General features: G+C 33.5%; 1 protein-coding gene across 2 annotated transcripts in view; it reads right to left on the reverse strand.

The window, feature by feature from the left end:
- The window catches only part of USH2A (usherin), a gene marked incomplete at both ends in the record, with an annotated part of 794,746 nt that overhangs the window by 695,243 nt on the left and 77,175 nt on the right, over positions 1-22,328 (reverse strand). For both annotated transcript variants that reach the window (XM_081220997.1, XM_081220996.1), the window contains 5 exons: positions 12,938-13,031; positions 14,158-14,379; positions 14,848-15,032; positions 16,001-16,295; positions 19,551-19,614. In XM_081220997.1, coding sequence (XP_081077123.1) covers positions 12,938-13,031; positions 14,158-14,379; positions 14,848-15,032; positions 16,001-16,295; positions 19,551-19,614 — 860 coding nt within the window. The remainder of the gene's footprint in view (positions 1-12,937; positions 13,032-14,157; positions 14,380-14,847; positions 15,033-16,000; positions 16,296-19,550; positions 19,615-22,328) is intronic.

Below are 22,328 nucleotides of genomic sequence, written 5' to 3' on the forward strand. Positions count from 1 at the left end.
AAATTTTATCTAGTGCTAGACATGAGTACTAGATTAGTAAATTAAAAATCCTTTTATTAGTATAGCTGCATTTAATTTTTCCTTTTAAGATTTAAAATGTCAACAATATTTATATTATTTGTTAATTACAAATTGTCAGCCTGAATCACTTGTTTGTATTAAAGTCATCTCCATTTATTATAGTAATTAGTGTCTTCCAGGGAATCTTTTTTGAATTTCATAAATGAAAGTCCTTCAATATTTTCAAATACTTGCACCTATAATCAAGATTTTATGGTTGTACTCTAGCATAAGGCTCTACATATAGAAGGCATTTCATAAATATTTGTTAAATGAAAAGAGCAAATGATGAAGCTTCACATTAGAACAATAAGGTACACAGTAATCATTAACTTTGTAATGGTTATTCCATGTTGAAGAGAGTAGCATCACCTCCACTGTCTTTACCGATAGGATGAATACTTAACATAGATAATATGTTCCTAATAGATTAATAAATCAAATTATTATGTTTTAGGAAAATTATGTTGAGATATTTAAGACGCAAAATTTATAAAAACAGCAAATAATTGTGTTCCTTATTCACCACCTGACAAAAATAGAATAAAATGCCGTATACATTCCACGCTACCAATAACATCTGAATTTAGTAATATTCATTCACAAGTATTTCTTGATACTTATACTTTATATTTTTGTATTACTTGTAACATAGTATTGTTCTACATGGTTTTAAATTTACATAAATGGTATACTGTATTATTCTAAAACAAGCTTTTTGCACTCCATTGTTTGAGAAGTCTAATGTTGACACAATACCTATATTCATTCATATCCACTGCTGTATTTCATGTAAATATTTGCAAATTGTTTTTCCACAGTGGTGGCACCTTCCCATCAGTGACGTATCAGTGCTCAGTACGTAATTCACATCTTTGTCAGCATCTGAAATTTTCAGATTTTTTCATCTTTACCAACCTCATGGGTATAAACCGTTATCTCATAGTTTTGGTTACTTTATCAATAACCAGTAAAGGTTCAGATGTTTTCATATGTATATTGACCATTTAAGTTGCCACTCCTGGCCTCTTCTGTGAATTACCCATTCGTTATTTTGGTAAGTTTTTCAATTAGTTTGTATGATTTAAAAGTTCCCTTTGTTATATGCATTGTGTTGCCAATATCATCTGCTAGTCTGTAGTTTTTCTTTCTTTTCTTAAAAAGGTACCTTTGATGATTAGAAGTTTCTAATTTTAACATAGCCACATTTACCAATTTCTTCCTTTGTTAGTTTGTGCTTCATGTGCCCAAAAGTCCAAGGGAAAAATGTTATTTATCTTCATAATAAGACATTATTGCGAAGGGCAAGACCCTGCCACTATCTTCCCCAAATTTATTTCCACTGTTTTCACTCCCCTAATCATCTTTACACTAGAATAAGTTTGTCAAGTCACAGAAAAAAAAAATCTGTTGTAAGATTTTGATTAGAATTAAACTGAATTTATATTATGATTGGGGAGAATTGACATCTGTTACATTAAATCTTCCTCTACATGAGCATGGTGTAGTTCTCCAATAATTTAGGTCTTTTAAATATTTTTCAATAATGTTTCCATCATACACATCATTTGGTAGCTTTTCCTTTGGCTATTCCTATTAGTAACTCTTTTCAAATTAAGCTTCCTATTTGTTATTTTGTTATATAAAAGGCAATTGATTTCCATGAATCCATCCTACATCTAGGATTTCTGAACTCATTAATATTTAATAATTTGTCGAGTTTTCTGGCATTTTATGACCAAATCATCTTGTCTTCATATACTGGCAGCTCAATTATTTCTCTTAAATATTTTTATTGAATTATAGTTAATTTACAATGTTGTATTAGTTTCAGGTGTATAGCAAAGTGATTCAATTATATGTATTGATATATGTGTATATATATACACATACATGTATATAGTCTTTTTCAGATCCTTTTCCATTATAGGTTATTACGAGATATTGACTATAGTTCCCTGTGCTATACAGTAGGTCCCTGTTGGTTAACTATTTTATGTATAATAGCGTATATATGTTAATTTCAAATTCCTAATTTATCTCCCCCCTACCCGCGCTACCCACTTTGGTAACCATAAATTTGTTTCCCATGTCTGTGAGTCTATTTCTGTTTTGTAAATAAGTTCATTTGTATCTTTTTTGTTGTTTAGATTCCACATATAAGTGATATCATATGATAGTTGTCTTTCTCTGACTTACTTCACTTAACATGATAATCTCCAGGTCCACCCATGTTGCTGCAAGTGGCATTATTTCATTCTTTTTTATGGCTAATATTTCATTGTATATATGTACCACATCTTCTTTATCCATTCATCTGTCAATGAACATGTAGGTTGCTTCCATGTCTTGGCTATTGTAAATAGTGTTGCAATGAACATTGGGGTGCATGTATCTTTTCAAATTAATTTTTCTCTGGATATATGCCCAATAGTAGGATTGCAGGATCATATGGTAACTCTATTTTTAGTTTTTTAAGGAACCTCCATACTGTTCTCCATAGCGGCTATACCAATTTACTTTCCCACCAAGAGTGTAGGAGGGTTCCTTTTTCTCTACACCCTCTCCAGCATGTATTATTTGTAGACTTTTTGATGATGGCCATTCTGAGTAGTGTGAGGTGATACCTCACTGCAGTTTTGATTTGCATTTCTCTAGTAATTAGCCAGGTTGAGCATCTTTTCATGTGCCTGTTGGAATTATTTCTTTCCAATTCTTTAAGTGTTTATTTCTTTTTCCTATCATATTGAACTGGCTATATCCTTCAAAAATATGTTGAATAACAGACAATCTTGCCTTATTGCTGACTTTAAAGGAAACCACCATTATGTGCACTGTTGTTTCTAGAAATCTGTAGATTGTTTTTATCAGGTTAAGGAAGTCTGCTTCAATTCAGAGTGTGTTGAAAATATTAATCTAGATGGATGTGAAATGTTGTCAACTGTTGTTTTCCAAATCTATTGAAATGAGCATGTTTTGCTTCCCTTCATGAGTTAATGAATTTATTAATACTAAATTTCACTTGCATTCCTGGGAGAAACCCAATTTGGCTACTGTATATTATTGTATTTATAAATAGCTAGATTTGGTTTGTTATTATTTTAAAATTTTAGTCTTATGTTTACAAGTGAGAATGATCTATACATTTTCTTTTTTGTACTGTCTTTGTCTGATTTTGTTTCCTGGCCTCCTCACTTCTATTGATAGAATTCAAAATAAAGATCTGTGCCCTCAGATAAAAACTTGGCATGCTGTATATTTAACTTATTAATTGCTGTTGAGTCTTCTCTCCCCACCACCAACGCTTAAGAGAATGCAAAAACCTCTTCAAGAATAAAAATTGTGCTTTGCTCAGAGATGTAAATCTATTGCTCAGTAGATGAGTACTCAATAAAATTTTATTGGATTAACAAAAGATTCATAATTTTCATTGGGGGTTATATTCTCTTATTCTATTTTTCTTGATGATTTACATAATGGTGAAATGATTCAATGCAGTCATTCACTGAAAACTATTTAGTTAATGCCTACAATGTGTTCTGATTACAAATTCTATATAATTTGTTAAGGCAATCTTTATTGATTAATGCATGATCAATGTTTATAAATTTTTCACGTGATCTTGACAAGAATGTGTATTTTTTCATTGCTGGACACAGGAATCTACTAGTTCAGGCTTCAAGTTAGTTCAATCCTCAATTACTAAGGTTTTTCTTACTTATTTGTTCATTTTTGGACTGCCTGTTTGATCAATTACTAATGAGATATTATTAAAGTCACTATATTGATGGTGGATTTGTCAATTTTTCCTTCCAGTTCTGTCAAATTTTGCTCTGTACTTTTGAATCTATAAGATGCATTTAAGTTTAGAATTGTATCTTTTATCATTATGTAATGCACCTCTATATCCCTAATAAAATTTTTTAAAGTCTATTTTACCTAACATTAACATAGTTTAAGCCAGCTTTCTTACATTTTCAAACTTTGTGTGTGTGTGTTTTAGGTACATACCTCACAATCTACAATCAGTGTCATACTAAGCCATACTGAAGCCTGATCCACCAAAATATGTACTCCTATATACACTTATAAAATATCCTCCTACAGTTGGAACCAAGTGGTCTGAGGGCACACATTGTATGATTTCTTTTAAGTTTGTTCAGGTGCGTTTTATGGCCCAGAATGTGGTTAATCTAGTGAATGTTCCAAGTGAGTTTGAGAAGAATGCATATTCTGCAATTGTTGGACAAAGTAATCTACAGGTGTTCAATTATAAATCCAGTTGATTGAAAGTGTTGTTGAATTCAACTATGCCCTTACAGATTTTCTGCCTACTGGATCTGCCCATTTCTGAGAGAGGGGTGCTGAAGACTCTAACTATGACAGTGACTTCATCTATTTGTACTTCCTCTTCTATCAGTTTCTGCCTTGTGTACTTTGATGCTCTGTTGTTAGGCACAAGCACATTAATGATTGTTATGTCTCCTTGTAGACTTGACCCTTTTACCACTATGTAATACCCCATCTTATCACTAATAATTTTCCGTGCTCTTAACTGTGCTCTGTCTGAAATTAATATTTCAGAATTTACTCTAGTGTTTGTTTGATTAGTGTTAACATGATATATCTTTCTCCATTCCTTTACTTTTAATCTATATGTGTCTTTATATTTAATGTGGGTTTCTTGTAGACAACATATAGTTGTGTCATGTTTTTGATCCTCTCCAACGAACTCTTTTAATTGATGTTTAGGCCATTGATGTTTAAAGTAATTACTGACATATTTGGAGTAATGCCTATTGTATCTGTTACTCTTTTCTATTCATTGCCCTCATTCTTTGATTCTATTTTTGTCTTCCACTCTTTTTGCCTTTTGTTGTTTTAATTGTGCATTTGATGTGATTCCATTTGCTCTTTTTTCTCAGCATATCAATTATCCTTTTTTTTTCCTTTTTAAAAAAGTGGATGTCCTAGAGTTTGTAATATACATTTCCAACTAATTTACAATAATTTACAACTAATCTAAGTCCACTTTCAAATAACACTACACCACTTCATGGGTAGAATAGGTACTTTAACAAAACAAAGCACCCCTGGATCCTCTATTCTGTCCCTTATATCATTGTTGCCACTTGATTCACTAATACATAAGCTATAATCCTCAAGTATGGAGTTGGCCAAAAAGTTCATTCAGGTTTTCCATCTTACTGAAAAATCTGAATGAACTTTTGGGCCAATCCAACGTATAGTGCAATTATTTTGAACAAATTGTTATCTTTTAGATCAATTAAAATAAGAAAAACAAATGTTTTATCTTCACTTATTTCATCTCTAAGTCACTTCCTTTCTTTATGTAGATCCAAGCTTCTGATCTATATCATTCTCCTTCTCTCTGAAGAACTTCTTTGGTCTCTGAAGAACTCTCTGAAGAATTTCTTGCAAACAAGTCTACTGACAACAAATTCCCTCAATTTTGTTTGAGAAAGTTTTCACTTCTCCTTCACTTTTGAAGGGTAATTTTGCAAGTTACAGAATTCTAGGTTGGTGGGTTGTGTCTCTCAACACCTGAAATATTTAATTTTCCTTGTGTGCATGGTTTCTGAGACGTCAGAATTAATTCTTATCTTTGTTCCTCTATAGGTTTTTTTTTTTCTTTCTGGTTTCTTTTCAGAGTTTTTCTTTATCTTTGATTTCCTGTGGTTTGAATATGATATATCTGGGTGTAAATTTTTGGAATTTATGTTGCTTGGTGTTCTCAGGCTTTTGGGATCAGTGGTTTGGTGTCTGATATTCATTTGGGAAATTCTCAGTCATTACTGCTTCTTCTTTTCCATTTCTTTCTTTTCTTTCTAGTATTTCCATTATGCATATATTATATCTTTTGTAATTGTCCCACAGTTCTTGGATATTCTTCTTTTTTTAAAATCATTTTTCTCTTTGCTATTCAGTTTTGGAAGTTTCTATTGACATATCCTCAAGCTCAGAGATTCTTTCTTCAGCCATGTCCAGTCTACTAATGAATCCATCAAAGACATCCTTCATTCCTGTTATAGTGTTTTTGATCTCTAGCACTTTTTTTTTTTTTTTTTTAGAATTTCCACCTTTCTGCTTGCATTACCCATCTGTTCTTGTATATTATATCATTTTCCCATTAGAACCTGTAGCATATTAATTATAGTTGTTTTAACTTCCCAATCTGATAATTCCAACATTTCTACTATATCTGAATCTGGATTTGAAGTTTGCTCTGTCTCTTTAAACTGTACTTTTGGTCTTTTAGTATGCCATCTAATTTTTTTTTGAAAACTGCACATTATATACTGGATTAAAGGAACTCCATAAAAATAGGCCTTTAGTGATGTGGTCTAAGGTGTGGGGTGTGGGGAAGTGTTCAATAGCCCTATAATTAGGTCTCAGGCTTTTAATGAGTGTGCAACAGTCCCTCAGTCTGACCCCTTAGACACAGCAGGCTGACTAGAGGGGGCTGGAGTCGAATATTTTCCTTTCTCTTAATTGTATTTTAATGTCCATTTTAGGAGTATCTTGCTATTTTATACACTCCACCAACTGTAATGCTATTATTAAGAGATTACATTTATTATTAAATATATCATTATTAAACAATAATATTATTTAATACAGCTTATATATATTTACTGGTTCACTTGCTTATAAGTCCTTCTTGCATATCAGGCCTTTTTTTCTGAAATCATTATATTTCTTTATGAAGTATAGCCTTTAAAAATTCTTTTAGTGAATCTACTGGTGGTAAAGTTGATAAATTTTTGTTAGACAAAAATGTATTTTTTCTCCCTTATTGTTAATTGATAGTTTAGCTACAAATATAATTCTAGGTTTGTTGGTTACTTTCTCTTTGCAATTCAGAAGTATTGTACTATTCCACTGTCTTCTGGCTTCTATTGTGGATTGAGATATCCAATGTCACAGTTTCTTATAAATTCAGATCTATAAATAATTTATCTTTTTCTCTGGTTACTTTTTACTATCTACTCTTGGTCTTTGATGATCATCAGATTCATTATATCTTACCTATGTAGTTTTTTCATAGTCTACTTAGGATTCAGAAGAATCATGCCATTCCTCAGCTTTGGACAATTATTTACCCTTATCCCCTTAAATATCATATTTCTTCATTTGTATATGTTCATCATCTCTATTTATTTCTTCTATAAAGCTGTCTCAATCTATCCCTTTGATCCTAACCTCTTTTTCACATTTTAAACTTGCATTTTAAAGACATTTATGTATATACCTATCTCAGGCAAACAAGTATAAGTGTTTTTCAAAGATTAATAATATCATCCACGTGTCAGATAGGAAATGAAATTCTTGACCTTGACTCACTAAATGTACATCTAATGGAGATTCTATAATACAAACTGACAGAATGCTAGTTACATGAAAATGAATTAATTCATTAGTGTTACAAAACTATCGTATAAAATGAAATACATTTACAGTAAAAAATTTCTGTGAGCAAACAGAAAACATAAGTAGTCATAAAGCTCAATGTGTAATAAAAATATGATACAAGTTAGTCATGATGACTCATACTTCTGGACTTCAGTGCTCTAAAGGAATACACTCTCTCAAATAACAGGAAATATTCATTTACATAAAAAGCAATGTAGAGTGTCATGCTGGCACCATTCAAATTATTGAATGGTAGGAAAGTTTATTATATAAAATGCTTTAAGCTGGCTCTGCTATTTATAATACTAACAAAAATGCATACTGATGGTGTGATTTTAGTTAAAATTCATAAAATCCATGATTAATGTTATAAAAGGGTCACAAATCAGAGCCACAGAATAAAGGAAGTATTCATGGTTCCTAATAAATTGCTCCGTGAATGCTTGACCACCCCTGCAGACAATGATGTCACACAATGATGAAAGACTAGTTAAGTAGCCAACAAAGTGCCAGTGCTTGGCAGAGGCAGTGGTCAGCGCATCATTCTTGGCCCAGAGCCCTTGAAAGGTGCATGCAGCTATTAAAAGAAAATGAAAAATTCTAAGGATGCAAGTTTCAACGGATAACACTTTTCTTAAAGCTAGATTCTATCAATACTTGAACTCTTAGACCAGGTAAAGAAAGTGCCAGACAGGAGGAGAGAAGAAATAAGACCGATATTGTAGCTATGCCACCATGTTAGTTGACATAGACTAGTTAGTTCCATACACAAGCTTCCAATTCCTAGGTTGTATTCTGCCCCTATGATCTTAACACATATTTTTTGATAGTCATAATGGACTTCCTGAGCAGGTGGACCAGAGGTACTTTATTACAATAAAGCTAATAATACGATTAGTTAGGAAATGATCTATAAAGTACAAAGGAGTTGTGGGGATGGGAGGTAGAAGCTGTCAACGACAAATTGGCACTTGCCATGGGCACTGGCCATCTACCTCCACAAGGATTAAATTATGTGCTGCTGCAGCTGCTGACTTTCAACACCCCCTGAAAGGAGTTCAGGTGGAGAGCAGCAATGAGGCACTCTGTGCTCTGGGAAAAATGGGTAGAACAGGTCTTCAGATAGATATTTTCAGGAGCCAATTTTATGAGCCCAATTCTTGTATCTCCTCATATCTAAAAAAGCACTAAAATCCTTCACGGTGATGTCTGCTCCTCGTGACTAGTAGAGACCTTCTGTAAAAAAATATGTGCTTGACTGCATGTATTCTCACTTCAGCAAAATCACATATATACTGACCTTCCCCCCTACCTCTTTGGAGAAGTTTCTCAGAGCTATCTGAAATGCTGTGTCCCGGGCTGAAATCCTCATTTTGCCCCAAATAAAACTTAACTCACAACTCTCATGTTGTGCATTTTTTAAGTTGACAAAGCCTATGTACCAAAATAACACATATTGAATAACTTCATGATATGAAATTTTAGAACAGGCAAAATTAATCTACAGTGACATTGAACAGATTGGTGGTTTCCTGGGATTGAGGTTTGGGAGGAGACATTGACTATGAAGGAACACAAAAGAGGGGGGAGAGGAAAACATTCTATATCTTGATCATGGTGGTTATTACACGAGGGGATACATTTGCCAAAACTCATCAAACTATACATTTTTAAATGGGTATATTCTACTATACACAAATTATACTTCAAGAAAGTTGATTTAAAAAGAAAAAACAGTAGTTCTGCAAGATGTTCCCATGAGTCATATTTGGTAAAGGGGACAAGAAATCTCTTTGTATTATTTCTTACACTAGTATATGAATTTACAATTATCTCAAAAAAATATTTAAGTTAAAAATACATATAAGTGAAAATAATTATCCAAATAAAATAAAATTACTCATTTTAAAACAGGATCAAAAATCATACGATCCATGCAAGTTCAATGCCATGTAATCCTGAAATCTACTTTCAAACATTCAACTCTGCTCAAAAGTTTTTGAATAGTATCCAGTCTGTTGGGATTTGTTATTCCATAGATTAATCCTAAAATGGACCAGTAAATTAATTACTCACTGCTTCACTCATTTGGAGGGAAGAAATGTGACAGTATGCAAAAACTATTCTCTATTAATGAAATATGCCATTCTTATTTATTGCATACATAATAAATTAAAGTCAAAGCCTTAAAATTGCCAATACCATACCAAAATATGTCAGAGTTCCCAGTCCAACAGCACTGAGGAGAGTCAGTGAGCCTCCTGAAGATAAATGCTTTAGGTTTCACAAAACACTTAAGAAAAAGTGTGCCTTTAAGTTCATCTTAGAATCAGTGGTGTTTTTGGTAATAGATTTTCTTGAGTTGTTTTTGGTTATTTGTTAGTTTTATAATTTTATGAATGGACAAAATAAATAGGAGCTATTAAGAAGACTCCCAATCCAGCTATACCCAAAATAATTAATCATGTATTCTGGCTACTAGTGTAAGTCTCAATGTTAGTGAGTTTTGTTTTCTAGGGTTCAGAAGCTTAAAAGTGTCTGAAGACAGGTAGTTAACATGAATGAGGTCACCTAGATATAAAGCTAAGGACAGTAGTAAATTTAGCAGCAACTGAACAGTGATAATTCTCTGAAGATGGTAATTGCTACCCTGAGTTAGCCAACTGTTGCCATGGGGAACATGGGCATAGTATTGGACTACTTTCTAATTAAGAGAACTCAGAGATGTAACCAAAAAAAAAAAGGAAGAAAGAAAGAAAAGTGAAAACTTTCGCTGGAAATTAAAGAAAAAAGTATTTAAACACTGTTCCCACCTGAGGACCATCAGTTCCTAACATCAACTTTATAAACAACTAAAAAATGTTTCATACAGAAAATTCTCTAGAATGGCTACATATATGAACTTCCTTCTGAATTCACCATTCCATTCCTTTCCCCCGACTTCATTCATTTTCACTTCCGCTAAAAACACTTTCTCATAGGACTGACAATTGCCCAGAACTGGCATATTCTCAAATCTTACGTTTTCATCTATTTACCAAATGGCTGTAATATAATTCACAAAAGCACTGTTTATTGAGTAATATTATTAATGGCTAGCATAATACTATGAAATTGAAGACATCCTTTTTGGATTATGTCCAGAACTTTAAAAAGAACATTGGTTCCAATAGGATATGAATGGCTTATACCAAAACTTATTATTTTAAAAAGTGGAACAACGTGAAAAGCATTTGAATAAATACATTTTCAAATTATTTTAAGACAACTTTTTCAGACCCCTAAGTCCCACATGTATTAAAATATCTAGAATGACAACAAAAGAGAAGCTCATGCTATGAATGCATTATAAAATCATTTTTTATTTTCAACACACTGTTGAAAATATCATAAGACTGAGAAATCATTCAACTTAACAGTCTATTTATTTTTTCCCTTCAGCTGCATTTGCCAAACTTTGGTAAGTGAATGATATTTGTTGCTTTTTTATTTATGGCTACATTCATGAATTATCAAAATATGACAGGAGGAAAATAACAGAAAAGTCAACTTTGAAACTTTTGTTCTCAAAAGGCACTTAGTGTCAAAACAAGAAGCATTAAAACATATTCTCAACCTAAATTCTAGTTAATTATTTCACTAGTTCATAATCCAACAGTCACCACCTGAGACCAAGTCTGAAAATCCCAACTTGACTTCTGAAACCAATCCTAAGCCGTGAAACATTTAATGGCTGCATTTTTAAGGGGAATCATGAAATCACGCAAGAATCATAAAATATCAATCACTTAACCGTGAGCAGTTAAAGAGAGAAAAGGGGAAAAAAATGGAATGAGGCATGAAGAGGAAGAGAGATGGGGGTGAGGGCAGAGGAGAGGAACTAACTAGTCAAAATAAAGCAAGAGAAGCTCAGATAACAGCATATCAAATGAATGTATTAGCCAGTCCTCAGTTTGCATTTACTAGACAGATTCAGATCAAAGTGCCCTATTCAATTCATCCCAGAGCATTTTTTAGTTAGGTAATTAGTAGGTTTGGAGAGGAAGGGTGAGGTTAATGAAAGAAATCACTGACTGCCAGGAAAGAAGTGTCTATCTTAAAGGATTAAAAGGAGAAGACACTAAGAAAAACCGAATAAATGTCACTTTAAAATCAAGAACAAATCAAAATCCCCAAAATTTAAATACACAATTATGGCTGAATAAAGAGTGAGTCAATCAAGTTAATCCAATTAATTTCCTTTCTGTGACAATATGATAAGCCATACAATGAAACATTAAAATCAATGCTTTATCAAAAGATTTGTTTTCATGACATACTAATCAAATCAAACACAAAGCCTCCACCTGAGATTTAGAAATACTGTTCTAATCATTATTTTAATAAATTTAAAGTTATTTTTACACTTAATTCTTTAAGTGCCTAGATTTTTGTCCATGCCATGAGGTAGGCCTCGAACTTTATTTTCTTACAAATTGGCAGCCAATTGCTTCAAACACCATTTACTGAAGACTCCATACTCTTAACTTTTATTTTTGGTATAATTGTTACTGCTGCTGTAACCCTCTTTCATATGAGCTGTTACTGATATTTACGCTGAATATTTCTAACAAATCTGTCTCAAATTTTTTTCATTTATCTCTTATTCCTAAAGATGTAGCTAAATTTCCACTTCAACTATGAAACTTACCCTGATGATCATAGACAAGCTAAAATAATGTAATTTCTAAGTAATTTTACTGTAGATTTTCAAATTAACTACTTAAAATTCCTGATATCAGTAATGAATTAAACTTGATTGATGCAAGTACATAAAGATCTCTCTATATACCTTTGCACAAATTTCCCCTTTAGGTGTAGTAATGTGACCCTTGTTTTTTTTAGTGTCATCTATTCAGATACCTTAAAAATTGTTTTATAAAATATGATAAACATGATAATGCTGATGAAACAAAGATGAAAAAAGAAAGGAAAAAGAAAATCTCTGGGTTTAGTTATTAGCTGTTATTTCTCCCTTAGAGTATTTTTAAATGAAATTTTCAAATTTATTGATGGCTTTGATTTTTCTCTATGAAAAAGTTTTCTGAAATAATTAACATTTTAAGTTCATATCAATTTATTTATTTATTTATTTATTTTTGTGGTACGCAGGCCTCTCACTGCTGTGGCCTCTCCTGTTGCAGAGCACAGGCTCTGGACGTGCAGGCTCAGCGGCCATGGCTCATGGGCCCAGCCGCTCCATGACACGTGGGATCCTCCCAGACCGGGGCACGAACCCGTGTCCCCTGCATCGGCAGGTGGACTCTCAACCACTGCACCACCAGGGAAGCCCAATTTACTTTTATTCATACCCAGAAATTAGACCAAATCAAGTTTAAGAAATTTATATTCAACATCCCAACCCCTCTTTTTTGAGATTTCCATGCATAAACAGAGAACTCACATGAAGTCCTTCAGTGAAACTTTCCCGAGAGCAGAGGCATCTATAGGGCTGGCTTTTCGTGTCACAGTTATCAGCATGACCACAGCACTGACACCTGTGAACATGAGCATCAGACAACTCCTTAGAAACACCAGCTCAATCATGAATATATTTAAAGACCTACATATATATATATATCTCCACTATGTGAATCCAACAAGGGAGACAAATGTGTTAATCAACACAAAAATTAGTTTCTCTTTAATCATGTGTATATTCATAACAGTTTTAAATTAACTTAAGTATGGGAAGGACTGTCATTAATATCCAAACCACATTGACCATGAAGGTAATTTTCAAGCCCATCTTGGGTTGTTCACACCTATATTAACCATGTGACAAACCTGCCAAGAAAAGGCATTTACTGAAACTACTGAAAACACAGTTAAGACTATACAGTTCAGAATAAACTGGAAAATAAAGTTAACAAATTCCAATTTTTTCCCCAAAATTAGATGGTGAAAATTTAATAGTATTAGTTTTTCTTTGTGCTATGACTTAACAAATAACACTTACATGTTGATATTCTGATGTGTTTTGAAAGATGTTCTTTATTCACAAGATATATCATTCTTCTAGCACAAACCAATTTTAAATATTGTCTATATATGCACAATTTCCATACTAGGGTGTATGCTGCCTCCTAGTTCTCCAGCTATTCATTTGTTTAAATTTGATCTCAATTAGATCAGATATCTATAAATTACTTAGAGTATATGAGATTTCTCCTTTAAAGGAAAACAGATATTCCTCATAAAACTGTGAATTGTGGACTCAGGGAGACCAAGCCCATCACTTATAAACTAGCTGGTACAATAGTAACTCTAAATCTAGCTCCTGCTCTTTGATTTCAAGAATACTTGAAAATTATAGTCCAGAACAAACCAAGCAAAATATTTGGTACATATTTTCTAAGTTGGATTCATAGTATCATAACTTCTAAACCAAACAGCTTTTGAAAATTGATTTTATAACAATGTGATATTATGTACAGCAAAGACTCGCATACAAACCTCCCCAGAAAATCTTAAGAGTATGAAACCAATTCAGTACATGAAGATTAGAATCTGGCTTGCTCTAAAATGTCAGTTAATGTATTTTAAAATAAGTATGACAAAAGTCTAATTAGAAACAATATTCATAATGAAAAGCACACTCAAAACCTTGATAATGAACACTACCTTCCAGTGATGGTGATTTCATTGACCCCGTAGTATCTGTGTCTGGGGCTGACAGAAGTCTCAGTTGTATGGTACTGTCCATGGAAATGAAGTCGTACTTGTGTGGCCTTTACAAACTCTTGAAGAGATGGGGTATTATAGAAATTATTGTATCCAGGACGATGATTTGGTCCAGGTGTTAGGATGCTAAAGGTGACATTACCACGGGAATATGGAGTAAAACTGTTGATGAAATTTGAAATCATAAGATATTCATATTTTTGACAAAACAAAAATCACAATACAATATGAATAATAGCTTAAATTCTTCATGCTGGGAGAACAAACATATTCCATATATTTCGTATACAAATAATATAAGAGCATTACAGAAAAATATAGTAAAACATTTCCTTGAGGACATAATAAAAATCCTATTAATATAGATAACTTGGTAGACAACCTGAAAATCAATTTTAAAGCACAAGTGAGACTGTAAACAAGAGATACTCTAAAGTTTTACAAGAATTTTAAACATTGTTTAAAATTCAATTTAGGGAGGAGTCCTAGAAAAATCTGCCTTAAGAAAGTTGGTGGTAGAAGGAAGTCTCTAACAACCTGGTTAGCTTACATGTAGATTACTACTGCTCATTAGTCTCTTAAAATTAACTCCTAAATACATTCAAAGACAATCATTTAAAATATTCATACTTGGGAAGCTGAAGACAGTTGACAGAATCAGAATTTTCCAATTCTCCATTGTTTTTCATTCCAAAAGTGCTGCAATTTCTAGCAAAATACTGCCAATCCTCCCAGTCTAGGCTGTTGTCTTTCTTCCTTTGAATCCTTATTGCTGTTGGTTGTGGACTAGAGAACTGAATGATGATGTAAAACACCTGAAAATGGATGTTAATTATTGTCACTGAAATTTTAAGTTTGACCCATCAGTATAAATCATGGAATTGTTAGATTCAAATATAATAGCTTACCTCCTTATAATGATAATTACCAAATATTTATTAGATATCCAGAAATTCCATAGCCATATAGTAAAGGCCACACATTCTATAATTGCATATATGTCCCTCTTCTCAAGAATTTTATAAATTAAGGTGGAAATTATTATTAAGTTTGTTATAAAGATGAAAAAAGGACATTACTTATATGAAATAATTGTTATATATTTCTTCTTAAGTAGTAATTTAAAATAAGGACCTCAGTTTTTACTAATTTGTGCTACTTAATATTGAAAAAATGTTTCAATATTTCATATAATTTTGACACAAATCTCTAACTTTTCTCTAAAAAATTAGGTCCTACATACTTCTTTGAAATATTTTTATTTCATACATTATAATACACTACTTTAATAAGTTAATGGTCAACTGCCTAATTCAGTTTTCACTTTATAATTGAATTGTGTTCCCAAATAGATGTGTTCAAGTACTAACTCTTGGTACTTGTGAATGTGACCTTATTTGAAAATAGGGTCTTTGCAGATGTAATTAAGTTAAGGGTCTCAAGGGGAGATAATCCTGGACGTCGGATGGTCCTCATGAGAGAAGAAAGTGAAAGAATTGACATACACCCGGAAACAAGGAAGAAGGCCATGAAAAAAGGAAGTAGAGATTGGAGTTATGCTGCCATGAACCAAGTAATGCCAGGAGCCACCAGAACCTGGAAAAGGCAAAGAAGGATTCTTCCCCAGGGTCTTTAGAGGGAGCATGGCCCTGTCAACACCTTGATCTCATAATACTGATATTCAGAACTATAAGAAATTTCTGTTGTGTAAAGCCATTCAATCTGTGGTCGTTTGTTGAAGCCACCACAGGAAACTAACACACATCCCACTGTTTCAAATTACCTGATACTGTCCATTTTCCAAATCTATTGAAATAGTCACTCCTTGATTAAGCTGGGTCATGTTTGTAAACACATGGGAAAGCCATGAAGTACCAATATTGTTATCATTGACAAAAGAAAGAGGATGGGCTTCAGGATTCAGTCGTAACACCCTATTATTGGTTGTGTCTTCTGCATCATTAGGAACACAGTACCGCTGTTCCAAACGAGGAACCCGAGGGTGGCTGCCAGGGCAACGGCAATGTGACTGGGTATGCAATCTGGGCAGATCTCCAGAGAAAACTTCCTGAATCTCTCTGTGGGAGTCAAGAAGCAGACGGTAAGGACCAAATAGCTCAACAGTCACAGATCTTCTAAGAGGTGTTACCAATGTCTATCACTATTTTGTTTTGATTTGCAGCCATTTAGCTTTAATAATTTTCTAAACAGAACATAAAATCAAAGTCATTCCTGGCCAAACAAACATACTCATTCTCAGAAAATGGATATCAAAAACATCAGTACATTTTTTTAAATGAAGTATAGTTGATTACAATGTTGTGTTAATTTCTGCTGTACAGCAAAGTGATTCAGTTATACATGTACCTACATTCTTATTTATATTCTTTTCCATGATGGTTTATCACAGGATATTGAATATAGTTCCCTGTGCTATACAGCAGGACCTTGTTGTTTATCCATTCTATATATAATAGTTTGCATCTGCTAACCCCAAACTCCCACTCCATTCCTCCCCCACCCCACTTGGCAACCACAAGTCTATTCTCTGTGTAAAAACAGTACTTTCTTAAGTGTTAACTTTGTACATCAAGAAGCATGAACAAGTCCTTGACTGATTATCAAGATATTTATTAAGATATAGTATTTTACTGGGATTATTTGTAATAAAAAGAAAGGCAACATTAACTTAGGTTGTTAAGCTGACTTACCACTGAGAGCGAACAATAATGTATTGAAAATAATGAGAGTTATAGATAGGGTCTCTCATTTATCCATGGGAAAGAAGTAAGAAAATAAGTATCATTTTATCTGCTGCTGTTTTGGCAAAGGGACTGAGGCCAAGACCATTTGTCAATGGTTTCCTGTGACTCATCAGTACAGATTCTGGCACCCTAAGATGCTTCAATGGCTTCAGATCATATGGCCACTGCCAACAGTCAAAGAAGAATGCCAGTTTCAGGCAGATATATTTAATTTTTCCATTAAGGGCAATGTACTGATCTAGAGCAGAATCAATCATTCTATTTATAGGCATTCTTCCACATAGCACCTTTCCAGACATTTCAGATAGGCCAACACCAATAACCCAGGTCTAAGTAGAGAGACCAGACTTCTTTCCAACCCCACTGAAGGCAACAGAGGAGGTAGGAAGCTTTTTCATTCACTAAATCGCATAAAGGCACACCTTCTTCTTTAAATCTCATTCATAGTTTTCAATTGATATCACATGTTGCATGGGGCCAAAAGTGACCATCCAGTGAGACCTTTGTCTCAGGGAAATCTTTATTTGCAATGCTGCTCATCAGAATTTTAGACAAAGGTGATTTAAAAGATGGTGAGGCTAGTGGCAGTAAATCTCCCCGACTGTGTTTCAGTGGTAAAGCATCCTATATTTAGGCATCACTAGACTATATAGACTAATAAAAAAATGTGTATATTGCTAATGGACATACCACTGACCACTGCAGCACCACAAGAGCAATGCTTTTCAACTTTACAAGAGCTAGTCCTGTCATTTGGAAATTCACCATACTAATCTACATTTCCCTTAAAGAAATAGGAATAAACATCCTTCTTTTTGAATTGACTAAGAGCAACTCATCCATACAACAATTTACTATTATATCATCAAATCATAACTTGGGAAACAAACTTCAGAGGATGTCTCAGGCAGAATTTCACTTGAACTTTCTGAACAGAATGGAAGCCTACATGTCTTGAAAAATGCCTAAGAAAGATTTCCCACCTATTCTCAAGATGAGGAAATACTTCATTAAATATAGTCCAAGTCTACATAATTATTTGTTCACTGGAAATAGAAATATATAACAATACTTCAAATTACTCACTTTTCTTGTCTCCAAGTCTAATAGCCCAGTCTCTTGAGATTTTTCCATATATCAAAATAATTAATCATTTCCATTGTTCTACATTCTCTAGCACTTACAAATTCAGCAAAGCAATTTTAAAAGGCAGATATAGAAGCTTCTTTTTTAATTTGAATTTTATTTATTTATTTATTTATTTTTATAAGCAGGTTCTTATTAGCTTTCTATTTTAAACATATTAGTGTATATATGTCAATCTCAATATCCCAGTTCATCCCACCACCACCACCCTTCCACCCTGCTTTCCCCCCTTGGTGTCCATATGTTTGTTCTCTACATCTGTGTCTCTATTTCTGCCTTGCAAACCGGTTCATCTGTACCATTTTTCTAGATTCCAAATATATGCGTTAATATATGATATTTTTCTCTTTCTGACCTACTTCACTCTGTATGAAACTTAAAAGCTTTTGCACAGCAAAGGAAACTATAAACAAGATGAAAAGACAACCTTCAGAATGGAAGAAAATATTTGCAAACGAATCAATGGACGAAGGATTAATCTCCAAAATATATAAACAGCTCATGCAGCTCAATATTAAAAGAAACAAACAACCCAATCAAAAAATGGGCAGAAGACCTAAATAGACATTTCTCCAAAGAAGACATACAGATGGCCAAGAAATACATGAAAAACTGCTCAACATCACTGATTATTAGAGAAATGAAAATCAAATCTACAGTGAGGTATCACCTCACACCAGTTAGAATGGGCATCATCAGAAAATCTACAAACAACAAATGCTGGAGAGGGTGTGGAGAAAAGGGAACACTCTTACACTGCTGGTAGTAATGTAAATTGATACAGCCACTATGGAGAACAGTATGGAGGGTCCTTAAAAAACTAAAAATAGAATTACCATATGACCCAGCCATCCCACTACTGGGCATATACCCAGAGAAAACCATAATTCAAAAAGACATATGCACCCCAATGTTCACTGCAGCACTATTTACAATAGGCAGGTCATGGAAGCAATCTAAATGCCCATCAGCAGACGAATGGATAAAGATGTGGTACATATATACAATTGAATATTACTCAGCCATAAAAAGGTCATTTGTAGAGATGTGGATAGACCTAGAGATTATCATACAGAGTGAAGTACATAAGTTTCTTAAGTATCAGAAACAACTTCATACAGAACATTTAAACAAATGTATCCCAAATTCTATAATACAACTTGTTCAAAAGTTTAGTTTTCTTAGAAGAAATCCTTTGTACAGAATTTGATCAATTTTATATTATGAGGAGTTACCCCATAGAATAGCACTAGTGAATAACGACCATAGACTAAGCCACAGCAAACACTGTAAACATCAATTAGATGATGTTTCCCAAATACTGTAAAGATGGAAAATGCTGTAATCTTCATGATACTCTTACTTAAATGAATTAATCATTTATCCTTACACTTCAGGTATAAAGTTTTATGATCTGCTTACCTGTTTGTAAGTGCCACTTGGTATAATCGAAAATCTTGCATTCTTCCAACAAATTGCTCTAAACCTGCAAAATACATATATGTATATAATATGAGAAGTCTCAGTTTACCAAGCAATGGTTGACAAATGTTCAAGTGAAATTCTTTTAAAGCTATGAAACGTTTTGATTATATTAGTTTCAGGTGTACAGCATTATAATTCACCATCTGTATACAGTACAAAGTGGTCACAACCACAAGTCTAATTACCATCCATCACCATATGAGTTGACACACTTCATCAGTTTCATCCACTCCTAACCACCTTCCCCTCTGGTAACCACTAAACTGTTCTCTGTATTGATGGGTTTGTTTGTTTTTATTTGTGCATTTGTTTTGGTTTTTTTAGATTCCACATATGAGTGAAATTATACAGTATTTGTCTTTCTCCTTCTGACTTATTTCACTTAGCATAATACCTTCAAGGCTCATCCTTGTTGCCACAAGGATGGATTTCATTCTTTTTTATGGCTGAGTAGTATTCCATTTTATATATATATATATGTGTGTGTGTGTATATATATATATAGGCATCTCTTGAATATGTAGACTAATAAAAAGAATGTCACACACAACACACCCCACATCTTCTTTATCCATTCATCAATTGATGGAAACAGGTACACAGGTCGTTTCCATATCTTGGTTATTGTAAATAATGTTACAGAGAATATAGGGGCATGCACATCTTTTCAAATTAGTGTTTTCATTATCTTCAAATAATACTTAGAAGTGGAAGAGCTGGGTCATATGGTAGTTCTAGTCTTAATTTTTTGAGGATTTCCATACTGGTTGCACCAATTTACAATCTCACCAACCCAGAAAAAGGTTCCCTTTTCTCCACCTCCTCTCCACAGTTGTTATTTCTTATCCTTTTGATAATAGCCATTCTAACATGTATGAAGTGGTATCTCATTACAGTTTTGTTTTGCATTTCCCTAATAATTAGTGATGTTGAACATCATTTCATGTGCCTGTTGGCCATCTGTATGTCTTTGGGAAAATGTCTATTCATCTCCACTACCTACTTTTTAATTGGGTTGTTATTAGTTATAAAACTAATAGAGTTTTAAGGAATGTCTGATCTACCTTTGCTGCAGCTTTTTGGTGGTGCTTCGGAGGAACCTGGGGCAGAGTGAGGTTATGGCAGATGAATAAAAGATGTAGAGTAGAATTAGCACACCAAATAGTCCGAGACGCTGATCTCAGAAGCAGCAGGAGATGAATGAGCAAAGGAAGATGGGACTCAGGGACATAAAAAGAGTAAGTGTCTATGTGTGAGTTTGTGTGAGTGTGCATTTAATCTTTCTTCTTATAATTATATTAAAGGCTGTAGTTAAGAAAATAACAATATTTCATATATGCATATTTCTTTATGAATCTAAAGATTTCCATTTGATACATTCTAAGAAAAAGTATATCTGTAGGCCCCCTCTCCACTTCTCTGCCTCAGTTTTCCACACACCCCACAACCCAAAGCCCAAAGAAAACAATGCTTGATGCAGCCTAATGCTCTGACTTTCCTGTTAGGAAAGTTCCTCTATCCTTTGTCTAGAAATAGGCAATTGAGGCAAGTGCAAACTAATTATTATTTAAAGCAGTGTTATGAAGAACTAACAACAATAAACAAAAAAACCCACTCTATTAAAATGTCATAGAAATCTTTAGATTTCCAACACAAATTGCTTTAAAATTTATAATTAGTGAAAAGAAGAAAGAAAACATTGTGCACAGTTCATTTGACAAATTGGCCATCCAGGAAATTTGGTAAATTGCCCTGGATCAAAGAGCTGAAGCTAAGCAAGGTAGGAAATGATATAATGAAGGATACACCTTTCTTGGACATAGAGGAAAGACAGGAAGAATAGGTGTGAATACATTTAAGTCATTGTGGTTTTGTTTGAAGAGTAGGGAAGACAAACAGGAAAATCACTCCTCATGGTATGAATTTTCTTTCTGAGGAAGAGGTAATGTCTGCCTGGAATGAAGGAAGTTGGATCTGTCCCCTATTTATTTCTTCACTTTCACCTACCCCACTCACACCCAGCCCTTCTCCCCCAGCATCCTTCATATGCCATATGGTGCAGGTCTACAGACTACCTGTAGTACTCCACAAGGACCAAGGTCTCTCAGCCCTAAGGTTTTGCATATGATTTTGCCTCTACTTCCAAAAAACATAGGCACAACACTCTTTGACATAAATCACCTCAAAATATTTTTGACCTACCTCCTAGAGTAATGAGAATAAAAACAAAAATAAACAAATGGGACCTAATTAAACTTAAAAGCTTTTGTACAGGAAAGGTAACCATAAACAGATGAGAAGAGAACCCTCAGAATGGGAGAAAATATTTACAAATGAAGCAACTGACAAAGGATTAATCTCCAAAATATACAAACAGCTCATGCAGCTCAATATCAAAAAAACAAACAACCTAATCAAAATATGGGCAGAAGATCTAAATAGACATTTCTCTAAAGAAGACATACACATGGCCAACAATCACATGAAAAGATGCTCAACATCACTAATTATTAGAGAAATGCAAATCGAAACAGAATCATGGCTTTAAATTATCAGGTTGGATTCATTCTTTTATGCATTCATTGACTCAACAAATGTTTACTGGGAACCGTTTACATGCCAGGAACTTTCATGGGTTTCAGAAATACATCAGTTAACAAAACAGGCACAAAAGAAACTCACACAAACTAACAAACAAACAAAAGAAACTTGCCA

Source organism: Mesoplodon bidens, assembly GCF_964165515.1.
Source record: "Mesoplodon bidens genome assembly, chromosome: 2".
Classification (NCBI taxonomy): Eukaryota; Metazoa; Chordata; class Mammalia; order Artiodactyla; family Ziphiidae; genus Mesoplodon; species Mesoplodon bidens.